Raw genomic sequence first — 17258 nt, 5'->3', positions numbered from 1 at the left:
TTCTCAGTAACATATAGGCACATTGAAAGATTACGTTATTGACCTGTTGACCACTCACTAATACAATTAAATGCTTTCAATATAATTATGGTTGATAAACGCTATCACAAAACGAGAATTGCCGTTTCATATCTAAGCGTCAGCATCTGTTATTTCTATGAAAATGATACAAAAAATTAGGTTTTCTAATCATACAAGTCTTCCAACCGAATTGAAAACTTTAACGTTAAACTGTTGTGTAATAAAATTTAATTGAATTTGACGATAAATATACATATAAGTATTTAATCTCATGCAGTTTGATACAAGAAATAAAGTTTGTTTTTACGAAACAATGAGAACATTTTTTATTTGTATATATTTTTACTTTGATGTCTTCAACATTGTTTAAGTATTAATCTTTTTACAATTAACATTCCACCACCATTAATGTCTACACTTGATATTATTAAATTGCAAATAATATTTCAATAATAGATCAAATAGAACAGTGATCCCTCTGCAACAGCGAAAAAATATTGTCAAGAATCCGTAGTTTGTTAAACAAAGTGCTACTCGCAGTATAACAAGTCAAGCAAACGCATTACCGTTAACTATTCATAATGCTATAGCATCAGAGGCTTGCCATGGTATTTGTCAGATTGCTTTACAAAATATATATGATTGTTACGTATGATTACATATGCGTACAGATAATATAATAATTATTATTATATTATATATCAATTATATTAAAGACGATTGCTATATTTCGAAACGTTGCAGATTTTCCTGCAACAAACCTACCTTTTCTTTTATTATATATTTGGAACTTTTTTCAGGTGCCATTAAATTCGGCGACAAGCTAACTTTGGAGCAGTGTACGAATCTTGTAAAATTATTGAAGCACATGAAATTTCCCAATTGATGCGCACACGGACGACCGACCATAATACCTGTGATGGAATTTTCAGAATTAGGAAAAAGGAGCGCCAGAATACCTCAGGTATGCATCGTAGTTGTGTCCCTTTCGTTTTTATTACAATAAAGATAAGTTTATACGTGATTCGTGAGAAAGAGAGAAATACATGGAGATCATGCATGGTACATCTTCCTTGCTAAAAAGTTTGTACATATTCGATGCACAGATGGATAAAAGAATGAAATTTGTTTTAAAATATCATGCTGGATAAATATGTATATTAAACTAAAAGCAATATGTATATAAGCATAAAAATTCCGTTCGAAAAATTATTTTGATTTAAGATTTGTCCGAACGTTCTTCTTAGGTCTACTTAAATCACGCAACTTATGAAGTATCTCAAAAGGGCTTTAGCTCTATTCCAGATTTCACCCCGCGATAAAGCCGGCGATCAAAATATCTTTGCCGAAGTAGTTGAATCTGGTAGAAACCAGATTGACGTCCTTTCCGCCCAATGAAATCGGACAAACGTCGTTCGGACGCAGGTAGAAGCACACTGTGTAAAGAGCCATCTCCAATTCGGGTGAGAGACCGACGAGAAGGGTCGTGACCGAATGTTTCGTGTCAGGTACATTGAACGCTGAGCGTACCTTGATAGCTTCTCCCTTCTGCAAGGATAAGAAAATCGTAATAATAAATACACATAAGCTAAATTGTCAAATACGTGAGCGTGGCGTTGCTTACGTCCGCTAATTTGACATCGTTTATGTATCCGCGATAGTCGAGATTCTTCTGCGCCTCCTGTTTGGCGAAGTAAATCCAATTCTGCGGTCCGATCATGTAGGAATCGAGCTTCTCCGCGACGAACACCGCCTCGAAGCCGGAACTGGACGGCTCTCCCTCCACTCGCTGGAACTGCGAGAACCAGATACGTTTCAGGGTGTCCTTGAACTCGTACTCGTCGTTCGGAATGAATGCCTCGTCGGCCAGGTACTTCATCGTCGCTTTAAACACGTCTGTCTCCAAGAACCTGTCGAGCAGCTCCGCTTCCTCCTTTCGCTCATCGGGCGTGACGGTCTCCTTCGTCTTAACGTCCATCTCGTAATTATCGTGCAACGCCAACAGGCTTTTAATCGTGGGGATTTCATACGCTTCTGGTTTTACGTCCAATAGGCTGAAATTATATCAGAATAAGGTCATTGAAACTCTCGATGCGCGGAATTATTATTCCATCCAATTATTTCATTCAAGGTGAAGATAGCACGAGCCAGTCGAACTGACGGTTCTAACTAACGATAAGTACTTACGGCAGAGAAGCGTCATCCCCGGTGCCGTCTTCCTTCGTCTGTCCCTGCAGGTTCACGGTGACGTACTTGTACGCGTTGTTCTTATCCGCCTCGAAGAGTCTCTCCGACAACTTCTTCACCTCCTCGTTAGAAATCGGATACTTCGGCGGGCTCGGTTTGCCGTCTTCCTGAGGGCTGGGTGCGTTGGCATTGCTGGGCGCTTCAGCTTTCTTCTCCGCTTCCGGTGGCGGCTGAACCGCTGACGTTGCCGAGCTGGGCGCGTTCAAATTAGCGGGCGCAGCCGCGTTATTATTTGCCGGAGCCGCGGGCGCTTCCCCGTTAGCTGGACTCGACCCATTGTTGTAATAATTATTATATGTGATCTCGGTGCGGCTACCGCCCGCGCCCGCGGCGCCGGCGCCGCCGCCGTTGCCGTATCCCGGACTGTGCCCGTAGATGCCACCCGGTAGCAATCTGTTGACGGCCGCGCTCACGCCTGCGCTCACGCTGGAGTAGACCAGCGCTTCCTTGGCCAGCTGGCCGATGCCAGGTCGGCTCGGTTGCAGGACGGTGAGCGCCGGCGCCTGTTGAATAGCAGGTTGAACGTAGGACGGTTGCTGCCCACCGTAACCGCCGGAGGGATGCCCACCGTAACCACCGGGATGCCCACCGTAACCGCCGGGATGCCCGCCGTAACCGCCGGGGGAATGCCCGCCGTAAGACGGATTGTAAGCCTGTCCGTACGGCGAGTGGCCACCGTAGCCGAGGGAAGGATTGTTGTAGGACGGGTAGCCCTGGCTAGGCTGATGGTTGTAACCGCCGGCGCCGTAGGGGTTGTTAGCTGGCTGCCTAGGATATCCGCCTAAGAACCGTCATCAGAAAAGTTGGGATTATAAACTCCTTGAAAATTACAATCCTCATGAAGTTACATAAAAAAGTTTAGATTTTTAGATTTTAAATTGAGATTTGAAAGAAGATACAAAGAGAGAGAGCGAGATTAGATGGTCAATTAAGATTTTACAGGAAAACACACAATAAATATTGTAACTTTAACTTGAAAAAAAAAATATTTCATAACTGGATATAATTTTAGCAACTTTGATCTCCTGTATCGCAAATGCGGGTCATAGAGGTATCTCACTCTTGGAGCGCATCGAGATCCAAACTCGCTGGTGTTACGCCGGTTTTGTTCTCCGCTTTAAAATACGAAAGAATTAATTTAATATACCCGATGGACTGTATGGCGGCGGATTCCCTGACGGATATCCTGATTGTACATTCGTCGCGCTAGTCTTGGAAACGTGGTCGGATACCGGAGCCGACGGCTTGACATTGCTGGTCCCGGAGGGTGCTTTATTGTTGCTGCCCGGTGGTACGTTCCATCCTATTTTACCTGGGTTTGAGCCTTGCGAACGTAACGGGATTCGTGTTGTTATTAGAGACGAGCGAAACACACATATGTGAAGCCGTAGAAGGCTATTGTCAGATGCGAGGCGGTGACTCATCGAATTTGTAAGAAATCTAACGCGCAGATACATATAAATATTTGCAAACCACTGCGCAATTCCGTGTAGGATAATTATGAAAGGGAGCTCTTAATTCGATGATCTTTCACGATTGGCTCTTACAATATATGTAACTGATGATGCAGATTTTTTTCTTTATTGCCAACGATACAGATTGTTCAACATGATGCATTATTGTCTAAAAGACGTTGTAAAGACATCTTTACGACATCTTTTAGACATGTGTGCTATCTGGGATAATATATAGAGATATATATAGGTATAATAGTAAAATGTAAAGATAATAGTAATAGAATAATACTAGAATAGAAATAAATAATGTATTGTAGTAAATTGTAGTAACGTAATGTAAATAAATAATAGAATTTATAGAATAGAAATAACGTGTACATTTTTATACCCATATTTTCCATTGTTAGACTTAAAACACAGTTTATTGTTGGAACATTAAAATCCCCCATCTAATTAAATCGAATTGATTTAATTAGGGGAAAGAAGATTTTTAGTCTGACAAAAAATCGGCGCGCAGTTTACTAAGTTGGAAAATATATGTATAAAAATATACACAGAAAGTAGTATTAGGCTACCAAAATTCGAGCTCTGACCGCATATGAGAATAGAAATATGTAGTGATAAAACATGTGTAAACGTAATGTTACGTACCAGACTGTGGGGGCCGTTGAGTTGTTCTCATATGAGAACCTCCATTTGACCGCCGAGAGGAAGAGGAAGAACCCCATCCTGACCTTCGAGAGGTTCCTGCGCTGGTTCTACGACCGTCTGTGTCTGCTGTAAGCACGATATCACATCTGCAATTTATCGTGTGCAATAACTTTTCAGCATTTAGCTAGACGTCTTTTAAAATTGTGAATTTGCATACGTCTCAGTTAATACAACTGATAATAATAATGATTGATCTTACTGTACGTAATTAAGAGCGTTGATTTTTTTATTTTTGTTCTTAAGTATTACAGATATAAAATTAAATCGAGATGGTATTTGTGTCACATTGCAAAGGGAAGCTTTTGCGAGTATTGAATTAATAGAGAGTTATAACTTATTGTTAGAGTTAGTGTAACTTTGGAGACAAAGCATAACTATAAAGATATAGTTTAAATACAAAATCTATGCACGAATGTGCAAAAAAATTCTTATCCCTGATAAAAATACAGAATATTCCGAATTTTTTTATCTACTGTAAAAATAATCTGTACGAATAATCTGAATTTGTATTAAAGGTAGGATTATGTCAGGATGAATCGAGATATCCTGTCACAATTAAAATACATTGTGATTGAGTGACTATCAATCTATCTATGCAACCTATATTGATCTCTTTTATTTCTCGCGATTCGACACCGGTGCAAATTGTTCGCAGGTCAATTGTTCTTCAACAGATTATTATATAATGTAGCAGCAATTGTACACGTGTCCATTCATTGATTCAATATCATATATTGCGCTGAACATGTTCGTGTCCTCTATATTATACAAGAGATACAGGGATAATCTAAAAATCAAGTCCTGTATATTTTAAATTTTTCTTCATAATGAGAAAGGCAATTTTTATTAAATTATGCACAAAATTTTTTATATTGATAAAGTTCTGTAATATAATTTTTAGTAAACCTTGCAATCTTTCTGAAAGAGCTGCAAAAGTCCATGCACACGAACTTTTTTGAATTATTTGTGCAACGTAAAACTTGTACGCATTTGAAACGCATTTGAAAAACACATTTTGAAACAGTTTCGATTTACGTGACTTTCGATGAGAATCTAATTTAGTATCATGGACGCAGTAATACAATTATGGTAAACGCCGTCAAGTGAATAATGCCATACGAGGAGCTTGCATTGATGGTATGACGTATGAGTAACATGAAAGAGCAATTTGCTCCGCTGATTTCACTTATTACGCAGTCTATATTTATTAGTCTATTCGTCAAAGTTCTACGTCAATCTTACGTGATTTTAGTACATTTCCTCCATTTTTCTTACTGTCTAATTAAATAGCTGATTGCGTCCATTTTATTTTTATGCGCAATCTAACTAAATGATGCTTCGAAAGACCTTTAAATATAGCATGAATAGATTAAAAATGATAAATTTTACGCGTGTAAAAATCCGACATATGTTCAGTTTACGTCATTGCACCGCATTTATTAATAAATTAAACATGTTCCTGTACTTTTTAAAAATTTTTTTATGGATACAATAACCGGTTTTTAAAATCACAATATCTGTATTACGCACAGCAAGATTTTCTGACTAATCTAAAAACTGCTCCGTAATTGCTAGTAATTCTTACAAAATTAGCTCAGCCAATTCGTGACTTATAGATAGTTATAAAAGCGAATGCGTTTCCGCGAACTGTGCTTCCGTATCAACACGTAACACATATACTTGATTCAGGAAAGTTCGCTTAAACAGAATTTTAATTTAAAGTTTAGTCACTGATTAATATCGAATTTTCTGTAAAATTTGAACAAAATTTTTTATCAAAAATCGATTCTTGATTAATTAAAGTATTATTTTATTGTTAAAGCATTTTGCACAAATTTTGGGAGCACCCTAAAATCCGCTTAAAGAGAATTTGAAGCATTAAGATAATTAACGTCGAATATTTTGTAAAATTCAATAAAGTTATTTTAATAAAAACCGATTCCTAATTAAGCGAAGCATTTCATTGTTAATGAACTTCGTGCAAATTTAAGAGTCGTCAAAAGTCGCTTAAATTTGATAATTCTCGTGCACAATTCTCACCCACTATAATCGAATAACGCCTTATAATCTACAATAATATTTGCTTAGGAATAACGTATGCAATTACCAAAAATAAATAAAATCACAATCACGGTGACCAGACACGCCCTGATTCTCATATTCGTTGTTGTCCGCTTCGCTTCTATTGAATCGTCGTCGTGATCCGTTGAAAACTTGAAAAAATCTCTAACACGCACTGTTTGCTCACGCAGTCGACGTGCTACTACTACCGTTCGACCTTATACTGAACGGCCTAGACGTCGCGTCGGTGACCATCGTCCGTAACATTGAATGATTCATGCTCTGTAGACTTTCTCTTACCGCTGATTCTCCGCACCCACAGAGCTGCAATTGGTCGAGTTATTCAATTAAGCAGTTCTGAGTTCGAAATTAATTTAACAATATTTCGAATTTTTTCACCCACTCTCTTTGACAATTGTTAAAACCTCAAAAAAGCTAAAGTTTTAGGTAAAGAATATTCGCGAATGCTATGCTATGTTGTTCAGATTTCTCACACTTTCTCTACGGATTTACGTCTACGACTTCTTTAGTCAATTTCAAGCTGATCTCTCCTTAGTAAAAACTTATGACTAGACATCTTTTTTTCATTTTTTTCAAAATTTACTTATTAAATTTTATTATTATATAATTAATATAAAATTGAAATAATTTACCTTTAAAATTAAATCTGTTAAATTCAATATACTTGGAAAAAATAATACATTGTACGAAAATAATTATATATTTAATATTTTACTCACTAAAATATTATATTACAAATTTCAGGAAAAATTGAACTTTGCATCCTTGAAAAGGACTACATCGCTGAAATAAAAAAAACAATGGTTATTCTTTAATATAAAATTACAATTGTCGTTCTTAAATCCTGTAATAACAGATATAGCTCAATTGTAAAAATTAACATATTATTTTTTAGTAGTAGTACTATGTTATAGTAGAAGTACATAGTAGAAGTACTATGTTATAAGACCGTATAAATTTTCCAAATAAATTACAATACATTTTTCTCATTATTGTAACAAAATTTGTCGTCTTACAAGAATAAAAATCGAAAGAAGTTAATTCATATATTTTATCATGCTTACATTAACATTTAATATCTTCTATTAAAATTATACTCACATTTTGTGTATTCGGTAACTTATATTATCGCATCCAAAAATTTATTCAATACAGAATTAGAAAATATAGGAAGCGCAAGATCTATGAGATCTTTCCCGTAATATCTAAACGAATGTGTGAAAATATTAAACTTGCTTCCACCAAGAGAAACGGGACATAGATCATTCGGCCTGGCGTAAAAGCATATCGTGTACAGGGACATCTCAAGCTCGGGAAGTGTGCCCACGAATATCGTGGCGTTCGGTCTAATAACACCATCCATTTGGAAGTTCAATTTTACCAACGAGACTCTCTGCGAAAAGCAAATGAAGTAAGTTATTAACTAATCTTACAAACATACAGTATATTATACTATTCTTATATCGTACGTGACATTAAGAACATACAGTATATCTCAGTACACACTTATACATATTGCATCTATATCATATAATATATATGACTCACATCGCCAAGCTTCATGGTATCAATATACTCCATGTAATCAATGCGGTTTTTCGATTCTTGATAATTAAAGTAGATCCAGTCCTGCACTCCAAGAAGCTCCGTACCATATCTTTCGGACGTGAACACTCGCTCGAACCCTGAGGTGGCACCGTCGAATGTGTTAAACCACATATGCCGCAAAGTGTCCTTCCTTTCGAAATCATCGGGATCGATGAAACCTCGATCCGACAACCATCGCATAGCTCTGGACATCACGTTCGTGTTCAGGAGCACATCTAATAGAAGATCCTCTTTCTTTCGCTTTTCCGGCGTATGAATCTCCTTCACGGTGGAATTGTGTTCGTAATTGTCGTAGAGCTGTCGAATAGCTAAGATCGTTAATCGTACACCTCTTCTTGCACGTAAATCAATCTAGAAGCGAAAAGTGTGTATAAATAAAACAAATGTATAAAAACGAGATACATATTGAATAATCATTTTGGCTGATTTAAATGCTTACGGTCCTTTAGCTGCATCGGTTACGTTCACAGATTTACTCTGAAGATGTAACGTCAAATAGTGTTAGGAAAAAGTGTTAGGAAAAAGAGAAGTAGCAAAATTCGGATGTTCATCTCTGTTATATGAAAACGACGATAGTGTAAGGATGTCCGAATAATTCGAAGAGATGACTCTTAGGTAATATTGTATATTTAATAAACTTTCGTATAAAGTCTTTCGGAACGAATGTAACTGGCTACTGGCGAAGCTCTGACTCGACTCTCCTCAAGACTAGACAAAACTAAACTTGCACGGATCTGTACGACGACCGTTGAAGCACGCCTCGTGCTCCAAGATCCCTCGTTGGCCTCGTTACTAAGCGCCTAGCGCCCTCCGTTATACACTGATTTGAGGAAACTGGTGTGCTTGATGGCTACGAGATGACAAATATGCGTATGTTAAATGTTTTTCTTACGTTTATCAGCATCTCTTCTCGGTAAATTGCGTCTTTCTCAGTAACATAGGCACATTAAAAAATTACGTTATCGACCTGTTGACCACTCACTAATACAATTAAATGCTTTCGATATACTTAATTATGGTTGATAAACGCTTTCACAAAACGAGAATTGCCGTTTCACGTCTAAGCGTCAGCATCTGTTATTTCTATGGAAATGATACAAAAAATCAGGTTTTCTAATCATACAAGACTTCCAACTGAATTGAAAACTTTTAACGTTAAACTGTTGTGTAATAAAATTTAATTAAATTTGACGATAAATATACATATAAGTATCTACACAATATTTAATCTCATATGCAATTTGATACAAGAAATAAAGTTTGTTTTTGCGAAACAATGAGAACATTTTTTATTTGTATATTTACATATTTTTACTTTGAGTCTTCAACATTGTTTAAGTATTAATCTTTTTACAAATAGCATTCCACCACCATTAATATGTCTACACTTGATATTATTAAATTGCAAATAATACTTCAATAACAGATCAAGTAGAACAGATCAAAAGACACGGTAGTGTCTCGCGAAGCGAGACCGCACCGTGGTAAATTTTCACGGCAATTTATCTGCTGCTTCCTTTTTAATATATTTATCTAAAATTGCTTCACTTGGATAATCTGGAACGGAGAGTTGTCTAAATCCTTCATCATCCACGAAACAGATCTCGTGCCCATCCTAGAAAACAGGCAATACAATATATAAATTCCGACTATACGATGTCTCGTTTTAGGTATCGCAAGTACTTACTGGATCGGCAAGAATGATAACTCTTACAGAAGCTTTTCCCGGTGTATCCAAAGTTATCAGATCAGTCAAAATTTTATTTCCACTTTCTTTAATAGCTTTTTGGATTGTGGGTTGCTCCGAAAACGGTATCGAGAAAGCGATACGTCCATATGCTTTTGCGTGATTAACTTCAGTGCCTGATACACCAAAAATTCATAATAATTTAATAATAAATGATATTAAATACTTAATCAGTAGTTATAATTTAACAAAAATTTAAAATAAAAAAATATATATATATACTCACCAATATCTTCAAATTCTAGTTTGGCTTGATCTTTGCCATAGCCCATCAGCACGCTTTTGTCTTTCCTGTCGAATATCTTTAATCCCAAAATATCTTTCCAATAGGCAATGGTACGTTCAAGATTGGAGCTAGATAAAGTAACTTTCTCAACTGGATCTGTTCACACACACACAAAGCAGCCAACATATTTAAAAAATAATAATTTTGCTAAAAATATGTGATATATTATAATTTTTATTTTCTTTTTCATATATTTACTATAATTTTACAACTGTGTGTGTATCTGTAAATTATTGGTAGAATTATTCACAAAGAGATTTATATTATTATATAACTTCATAGTGGCAAAGATATTTACCGCTGTTAGCAGGAGGTTGTTCGTTAACAATGCGATATTTATATCCACCAGGTGCCTGCATCACAAATTTTCCATCTTCTTCGTGCATCGGCCAGCCTTTCGCGCGTGCTCTTTCAATCACGTCTTTCGAATGTATGGTGACAGCTTTAAAGTCGTTTCCAGTTTCATACTCTTTAATCCCATAGTTATACGTCAACTCAATCACAAAATGTGTGTCTTCTGGGCCATACCCTATCATCGTTTTGCTCCAACGATTCGCGTATGGTCTGTAAGAATTTAAAAAAAAAATAAAAGAACCACATTTACAATACAGCATGGTAGCTTCAAAAATGTTTTACACGAATAAGCAATGCGATGCATTTTATTATGCCAGTAAAGAAAAAGACAGATATAAACAAAATTTGTACTGTAACATCGTAGATTACGATAATTATAAGTGTGCAGGTATAAACAAAGGTTTGTAAGCAGTCTTGACGTGTGTCATTATATCCTGGAAGAGGAAATTAGAAACAAAGACCTCACAAAAGATATAAAAGATACACACGTCAATAAATATATTTATATTTATTGTGTATACACAAAAATGATTTTTACTCGACTCAACTGGCTGCATTGTAGTAATCACTGATGACAGTGATGATTATTGCAATTAATAAATGTGGCCAGTTGGTCAAGTAAAAATCATTTTTGCTAATTATTTACTGGCGAAGATATATAAGTTTCTAATTTGTTTAATAAATATATACATTTATTGTGTCGTATTTCGATTTTCTTTTTCTTTGGTTTCGAGTACGTAAAAAAAATTAAATGACAAGTCGCGAGGGCGATTACTCACCCGTTACACGCGGCCTCGCATCCGTCCGTGAATTCTTCGTGCCTGAGCACCTGCGACAACAATCAACAAGTTGAATCACGTGGAAGGAAGGGAGAAAAGGTATATATTAATGAGAATAATATCTCTTACCTTCATCCCGAGAATCTCACGGTAAAACTTGGCTGTTAATCCGCGATCCGGTATCTTGAATACAAAATGCAACGCACGTCCGGCGACCATTTTTTACCACAAGCACCGTATTTCTTCGATGCAATTAATCGAGAGAATCACGATCGACTAAGCAGATCGGGAAAAAATGCGTTGTAGCCGGTTGTAACTTGTAGATTGTAGGTCCCCGAAGTAGGGAGGACAGAGGAGGGAGTGAGGGAGTAAATATATGCGTCTGTCAGGGCCGGCTCGGAGTCGGATCTCGGATCTCTGCACGATTTCCAACTCAGACTCTTTTTGTCCGCTTCAGATCGGACCGCGACGTGGAAAGAAGTGACGAAGTTATCAAAAGTTAAAATGATTAAATCAAATAATAATGATTAGATTCAATCTGGTGTTGATTCGGCGATCGCTTTCGGAATCGGAAGGCGAGTTCTCGATTTCTCGCGAATCTCGTTTCGGCATCGCTCGGCTTCGTTCGGCGAGCAGCAGACGACAAGGAAGCCTCGGAGCGGACGGGGCAGGACGGGGAGCATCGAGGAGAGGAGCATTGGACAGCATTGGAACATATGTATTTTGCTGAAACGCGTCGGACAATCGAGGGAACGTGAATTATTCGGGAACTCTGCTGCCTCCGATAGATATGATAGAGAACCTCGCAGCGAAATTATGCTTGCTCTTGTCGGAAAACGCCAGCGCAGGTAACTGTCGAGAGACTGGTTAATTTGTCAAATGGAACATATAATGACATTGGAATAGCTCTTATCTGTATGAAAATATCTTGCACATCCGCGTATGTGTGTGCGCAAACAATGGCAGATTATGTAAGATATTTATAGTGCGACAGATAATTTTAAGATCAACATAAATTGCAATATCAAGACCGTTTGTCAGGAGGAGAGATAATTAAATCTACTCTTTGCTTCCTCAGCCGAGCAATGGAAACTACTTGGGCAGGAGAAAGACGGCTCGATACTTATTGGATGGATGGAGGAATCGGAGAGGAACGGTGTACGTACGTTGTGTACCGTGGTCGGCCTTTACGACCAGACTGACAATAAATTACAGGTGGGAACCACAAGGGAAAGAGATCTTTCTCTCGCCACACGAATATCTATAGCGTCGATTGAATTTATAGGTGCTGCGCCGTTTCCCGGAGGTGCTGAACATCGTTCAAGCCACGGTCAACCAAAGTCACACTCTAATGGGATACGTGACGAAACGGAAGACTTGCCTAGAGATGTCGAATCCCCTGGAAGATCGCTGTTCGGAGCACGAGCCCCACGGCGAATTCTATAGAGTGTTTATTGCGGAATTAACGACCGACGATACCAAAGTGCACGACCTGGAGATAGAGAGGTCCAAGCAAGTGCGGATACAATTTCTATACAGAGAAAAGAAGCTGGGTGTGGATAAGTTTCTGGTACTGATACATCACGAATGTAAGCAGAGCTTGATTGTAAGCAATTCATGCAAGCGTAATGGCTCATGTCGCGTTCATATCAACGTAATTCTTTGCTACCGTTTGTAAAAATAACATTTTATAATGTATGTGTGGTTGAGTAAATATATAATTAATTTACAATTATCCGCATGTCTTTGCAATTTGTGTGTTATTTTAAGGTATTCTGATATATACCGCTCAACTTGACACGTCCGTAAGCCACTCGAGACCGATAAAGGAATTGAAGTCCGAAACACTTGTAGAAACGTTCATATGGGCCCAATGGGATATGATTAATCAGGTCCTTTACCATATACATCATCGACGAATTCCCACGAGCGTGGTCACCGAGGGTGACGACGAGAATAATTCCAGGTCTTCGAAACCGACCCTCAGCGGTCTTCAATTTCACGACGATTTGCCTCACGAAACAGTGGTGAGTATATATACGTTGATAAGAACGATAGGAATATGTATCATTTATCCTAACTACGAATCTGTGTACCTGTGATTGTTACTAACGGTCTGTATAGAGCTGATTAATATGCTGAATAATATTAATAGATTTCACGTGCTTGCTGATTAAACTTTGTAGCGAAACGCATGACGTTGTATTAGCGTAAAACTTCTTGTATCTTTTTAGCTGAATATCCCACTAAACTTACCGCTACTGTCGCCGTCCTCTAATTGCGGGACTTACGAAGATGACGTGATACCCTTGCGAGTCCACGATTGTTCCCTTGATCTCATAGTGGTGTCGGACACCAAGGGGATGGTCTGCGTTTGTCACTACTATCTTTACCGGCCTGTACAGCCGCCGCAGCATGTACTTAATTCCCTGAACGAATCCAACACGGTGCATTTCGCGTACTCGGTGACGCTGCTGCATCACAGCTGCGTGATCCATTGCGTTATACCGGGTATATCGTGGTCGCGCGCCAAGCTGATGAGGCCGACTTTCGCGATCTACGAAGGCCATCATATGATCGTGTTCGTCCCGGGACTGTTCGCGCATCTTCTCGAGATCGGCGTGAACCACGAGCCCTGCTGCCACATATTGTGCGGTCCGCCATCGTCGATTCCATCCCGTGTGTCTTATCTGGTGCCGTTACTCGACTTGGACAGTCCTAATAAAGGAACGAGAAGAAATTCCCATCACAATTTAGACGGCAAGAGCGGTAGTTCGGAAGGAAATAATCCACTCGCAAATTCCAACACGAGTATACTGACGATAGATTTGCCTACCTTGGACCTCGTGCAGTTGACGATTCCTTCAGACTTTCTCATTGAAATTTTTCGCAAAGAGACCTCGGCGGAAGTCCGCTTGGGGATACTTCATTATTTTCTCTGCCATAAAAACGACATGGAAATAATCGCGGAGTTAATGTCCATCGTCGCGGAAAAGCCGCGCTCATTAGATATCCCGCGCTTTATGCAGGAAATTCTTATAGGCAACTCTTACGCTTTAGTGCAAAAGAATCTCCTCGCGGATAGCGTCCCCTTACTATCTCTGTTGCCCGTCACGACCATAGGGGATTACATGACGTTCGATATAAAGATGAACGATTTAGATATCACGTTGAGTCACGAGAAACTCTGGAACACATCAGTAATGTTGCTTTCGCCCCAGCAAAGGCTCGTTCCTTATCGTAGTGATTTATGGACTAGATTGTGGGATCAATTGAGTAAAAATGGTAGTGACAAGCTGAGATTCAGACCTAGTCATATTGCGGAGAAACTGTTGGTTTCTTTAGCTTGTTACCAACCAGAAGCATTGTCCAGATGCAGTACTCCAATGTCTCCAAGTGGAGGGTAATAACATTTCTCATCCTAATTTCCGTGTAACTAATTGCATGCACATACTAACGTGAAAGTAATGCAAATTCAAAACGTGCTATTAGTTTTTTTTTAGATAAAGAATCAAAAATATATATTTATCTTTTTCAATTTGTATATAATTTACATATGTCTATTACTTATACGATGATTTCAAATTGACATTAGATTTTCTTTATTGTGTGTTTCATACAGAAATGCTCATTTTTATAATAACCAGATTCATAAATAATTTGACATAATAATTATTCGATACATTTATCATCATTATGACATGTTACAGATTTGTCGCAATGCCACTTGGAGACTTCATGGGAAATCGAAACATCAAGTTGGACTCAGGTTTACTGTTTAATGAAACGGAAAGTTGCACCGCCTCGAAGCAGGAGCACGTTGTCTCTGTTAATTTGCGGGAACTTTCAATGTATCTTCTAAAGAACGGCACGCACGCGTCGATATACACGCGAGGTTCTTGTACCCCGTTGCACGTTCATGCCATAGCTACGAGATACGTGGGTGCGCAATTGGAAGCTTCGCGTATACTGTGTCAAATACTTTGCAGAGCAGCCGGTGTCGATCCGAGAATTGAGCAGGAACGTGGCTTCAATCTCATGTAAGACAATCCCCTATTTTGCCGCAATTCTATATATCGCTTGTAAATGAATGTAAATAATTTGTAGAGGTCATTTTAAAGTATTAATCGTAATTAAAATAAAATCGAGTATTTATTTGTTTCATTGCTGTATCGAATAATAATTCGTATAATGTTAACTTTTTCAGAGACCAATTGGACGAAGCAAGACGATGGTTATTGTTTATGCTCTTACAGCGATATAGGTACGCCATAGAAAGCGTCGCTTTCCCAGCACCACCGGGATTCGCGTCGTTTTTTACTTATCTCGGCTACCGTACTCTCAAATACTCAATGTTTCTGCAATACGTTGAACGCTCGGTGTTTGAACTTCAAGTTGACGTCACCAAGATTATTTTAGCTGGTACATATGCGACAAAAAATTATTGTATCTTTGCGTGCAATTCTTCAAGCATAATCTAGGTAGAAGATATACAGACATTCTAACAAAGACTGACTTTACTTCTTTCACCTTTCATTTAGATATCAGCGATACGAAAGAAAATGTCGTTCAGAAGTTGAAGTTGTTGTCCCTATTGCCAAGGTCTCGCGCAAAGAGACTCTTGAATCAATGGCTGCATCCAGTTAGTTTAATGTTGCGAGCCAGGGAGCACGCTGCTAATATTCTGTGCGGTGAAATATCTCAGAGTCGAACCGGCAGTCGGACTTTACAACACCGTAATCATCATAACAGTGAGTAGAATATATACACGAATAATATTTCAATAAATACAATCTGTATGGATAACATGCATAAATTGTTTTCAGGTTTGGCGGCGTTTCCTTCGGCAGATCGTTTGTCACCATTAGACACCTTTTTGGATTTACTTACCGCAAAAGGTGAGGTTTAATTAATTGATTCTCAACACATTCTCGACACAATTGATTATATTATCGAGTACTTACAAAATGTAACTTTCATTTTGCAGCTAGTCTTACAGAATTGGATTTCGGGCTATTGATAGAAGCGACAGTAACATCTACCGAGGACTTTCTTTAATGGAAATTAAGTTTAGTGCGTGCAATAATCGAAAGATGTCTTTTAACTACGTAGATTGATTCAATAATTACTGAATCAATTAGGTGGCAATTTTACATAGGATTTCTATGTATCTGAGATCCTATCTTAAACTTTTATAATTTTTAAATCTTCTATATCTATTAAATTAGTTCTTAATTAAAGGAGGATAACTGCAAGAGATTTAGAATTATAAATAATTTTTATTTCAAGAAGAATCTCCAAAGTAGCAAGTGCCATTGTAGTTACCATTAAGCAATTACAACATTTAGTGTCGATAAGTGAAAGAAATAGGAAATCTAGTTACTTGGCAAGTTTTTGCCTTTCATGCGAATAATTTTTTGGCGTGGACTCTCAGTTCGAAAATGAGAAATAGCGATTGTAAGCATATAAATAGTGATTATTATCACCTATCAGAAAGCATTCGTGCTATCGTTACTCTGTGCTTTTTATATTTTTATCAGTAATTACGTTTCTGCGCGAGTGTAACAAGCGTGGGAGAGAAGAACTTAGATAATCGAGTAAATTGTAATATTGAGTCAATATTTTGTTGATGCACATCTTTTATATGTGGTTTGATATTGTCGATTTAGTATCTCTACAAGACATGTGATATAGCGAATTATACATATTTGCGACTAGCACCCGCACGATATATGTCTATTATTGGTGTATATGTGTATTATACATTAATACATGTTATTTTATTACATACACTCATTGTTAAATTTAACATTTTAGGATTAATTGTTTAATACAATAAAATATTTACATTATGTATCGATGGACAAGATGGTAAAATGTGAATTTTAAAGATGAATGCTGAACACAGAATTTATTAATAAATAAAAGTCAAATTACGGTAAGAAAAATGTTTTCATTATTATTTT

At 37.7% G+C, this 17258-nt stretch overlaps 4 protein-coding genes across 5 annotated transcripts; 1 reads left to right on the top strand and 3 right to left on the bottom strand.

The window, feature by feature from the left end:
- Positions 1 to 998: 998 nt before the first annotated feature.
- On the bottom strand, positions 999 to 6730 carry LOC143907211 (uncharacterized). 2 transcript variants are annotated; one of them, XM_077423839.1, is made up of 6 exons: positions 6544 to 6730; positions 4377 to 4502; positions 3416 to 3592; positions 2209 to 3049; positions 1646 to 2075; positions 999 to 1569 (listed from the first exon to the last, which is right to left on the bottom strand). In XM_077423839.1, exons 1-6 carry the CDS (start codon positions 6593 to 6595, stop codon positions 1330 to 1332), a joined length of 1866 nt encoding a protein of 621 aa, XP_077279965.1. In that variant the 5' UTR covers positions 6596 to 6730; the 3' UTR covers positions 999 to 1329. The 2 variants fall into 2 exon arrangements, with proteins under 2 accessions (XP_077279965.1, XP_077279966.1); XM_077423840.1 differs by having other exon boundaries at positions 4377 to 4499.
- Positions 6731 to 7458: 728 nt separating this feature from the next.
- Positions 7459 to 8624, bottom strand: LOC143907305 (endoribonuclease Arlr; the record flags this gene model as incomplete). Its single annotated transcript, XM_077423988.1, is given in 4 exon segments — positions 7459 to 7911; positions 8067 to 8446; positions 8449 to 8477; positions 8566 to 8624. Coding segments are annotated over 4 exon segments (741 nt in total), but the record flags the coding sequence as incomplete, so codon positions are not given.
- A 783-nt stretch (positions 8625 to 9407) lies between these two features.
- On the bottom strand, positions 9408 to 11653 carry LOC143907218 (glyoxalase domain-containing protein 4). The gene is made up of 6 exons (XM_077423850.1): positions 11422 to 11653; positions 11293 to 11342; positions 10458 to 10723; positions 10100 to 10255; positions 9814 to 9989; positions 9408 to 9741 (listed from the first exon to the last, which is right to left on the bottom strand). The coding sequence occupies exons 1-6, from the start codon at positions 11509 to 11511 to the stop codon at positions 9619 to 9621; spliced, it is 861 nt and encodes a 286-aa protein (XP_077279976.1). The 5' UTR covers positions 11512 to 11653; the 3' UTR covers positions 9408 to 9618.
- A 36-nt stretch (positions 11654 to 11689) lies between these two features.
- Positions 11690 to 17213, top strand: Pigeon (gamma-secretase activating protein pigeon). Its single transcript, XM_077423825.1, has 10 exons — positions 11690 to 12140; positions 12371 to 12507; positions 12578 to 12881; positions 13063 to 13319; positions 13527 to 14695; positions 15003 to 15332; positions 15500 to 15714; positions 15834 to 16043; positions 16119 to 16190; positions 16280 to 17213. Exons 1-10 carry the CDS (start codon positions 12083 to 12085, stop codon positions 16348 to 16350), a joined length of 2823 nt encoding a protein of 940 aa, XP_077279951.1. The 5' UTR covers positions 11690 to 12082; the 3' UTR covers positions 16351 to 17213.
- Positions 17214 to 17258: the final 45 nt, after the last annotated feature.

The sequence above is a fragment of the Temnothorax americanus genome, unplaced genomic scaffold (genome assembly GCF_048541705.1).
Source record: "Temnothorax americanus isolate GAGA-0224 unplaced genomic scaffold, ASM4854170v1 Scaffold8, whole genome shotgun sequence".
NCBI classification, from domain to species: Eukaryota; Metazoa; Arthropoda; class Insecta; order Hymenoptera; family Formicidae; genus Temnothorax; species Temnothorax americanus.
This window is presented reverse-complemented; position numbering and strand designations above follow the sequence as displayed.

What these genes read in the sequence shown, in the direction of transcription:
- LOC143907211 (XM_077423839.1), bottom strand. Translation starts at nt 6,595, where the DNA reads ATGAGAATCAGGGCGTGTCTGGTCACCGTGATTGTGATTTTATTTATT. An exon ending in GCCGCCATACAGTCCATCGG is followed by an intron (nt 3,050 to 3,415) that starts GTATATTAAATT and finishes GACGGTTCTTAG; the next exon opens with GCGGATATCCTAGGCAGCCA. An exon ending in GGGGATGACGCTTCTCTGCC is followed by an intron (nt 2,076 to 2,208) that starts GTAAGTACTTAT and finishes ATATAATTTCAG; the next exon opens with CCTATTGGACGTAAAACCAG.
- LOC143907218 (XM_077423850.1), bottom strand. Translation starts at nt 11,511, where the DNA reads ATGGTCGCCGGACGTGCGTTGCATTTTGTATTCAAGATACCGGATCGC. An exon ending in GTGAGATTCTCGGGATGAAG is followed by an intron (nt 11,343 to 11,421) that starts GTAAGAGATATT and finishes TTGTTGTCGCAG; the next exon opens with GTGCTCAGGCACGAAGAATT. An exon ending in TGCGAGGCCGCGTGTAACGG is followed by an intron (nt 10,724 to 11,292) that starts GTGAGTAATCGC and finishes AAATTCTTACAG; the next exon opens with ACCATACGCGAATCGTTGGA.
- Pigeon (XM_077423825.1), top strand. Translation starts at nt 12,083, where the DNA reads ATGATAGAGAACCTCGCAGCGAAATTATGCTTGCTCTTGTCGGAAAAC. An exon ending in GTCGGAAAACGCCAGCGCAG is followed by an intron (nt 12,141 to 12,370) that starts GTAACTGTCGAG and finishes TTGCTTCCTCAG; the next exon opens with CCGAGCAATGGAAACTACTT. An exon ending in ATTTGCCTCACGAAACAGTG is followed by an intron (nt 13,320 to 13,526) that starts GTGAGTATATAT and finishes GTATCTTTTTAG; the next exon opens with CTGAATATCCCACTAAACTT.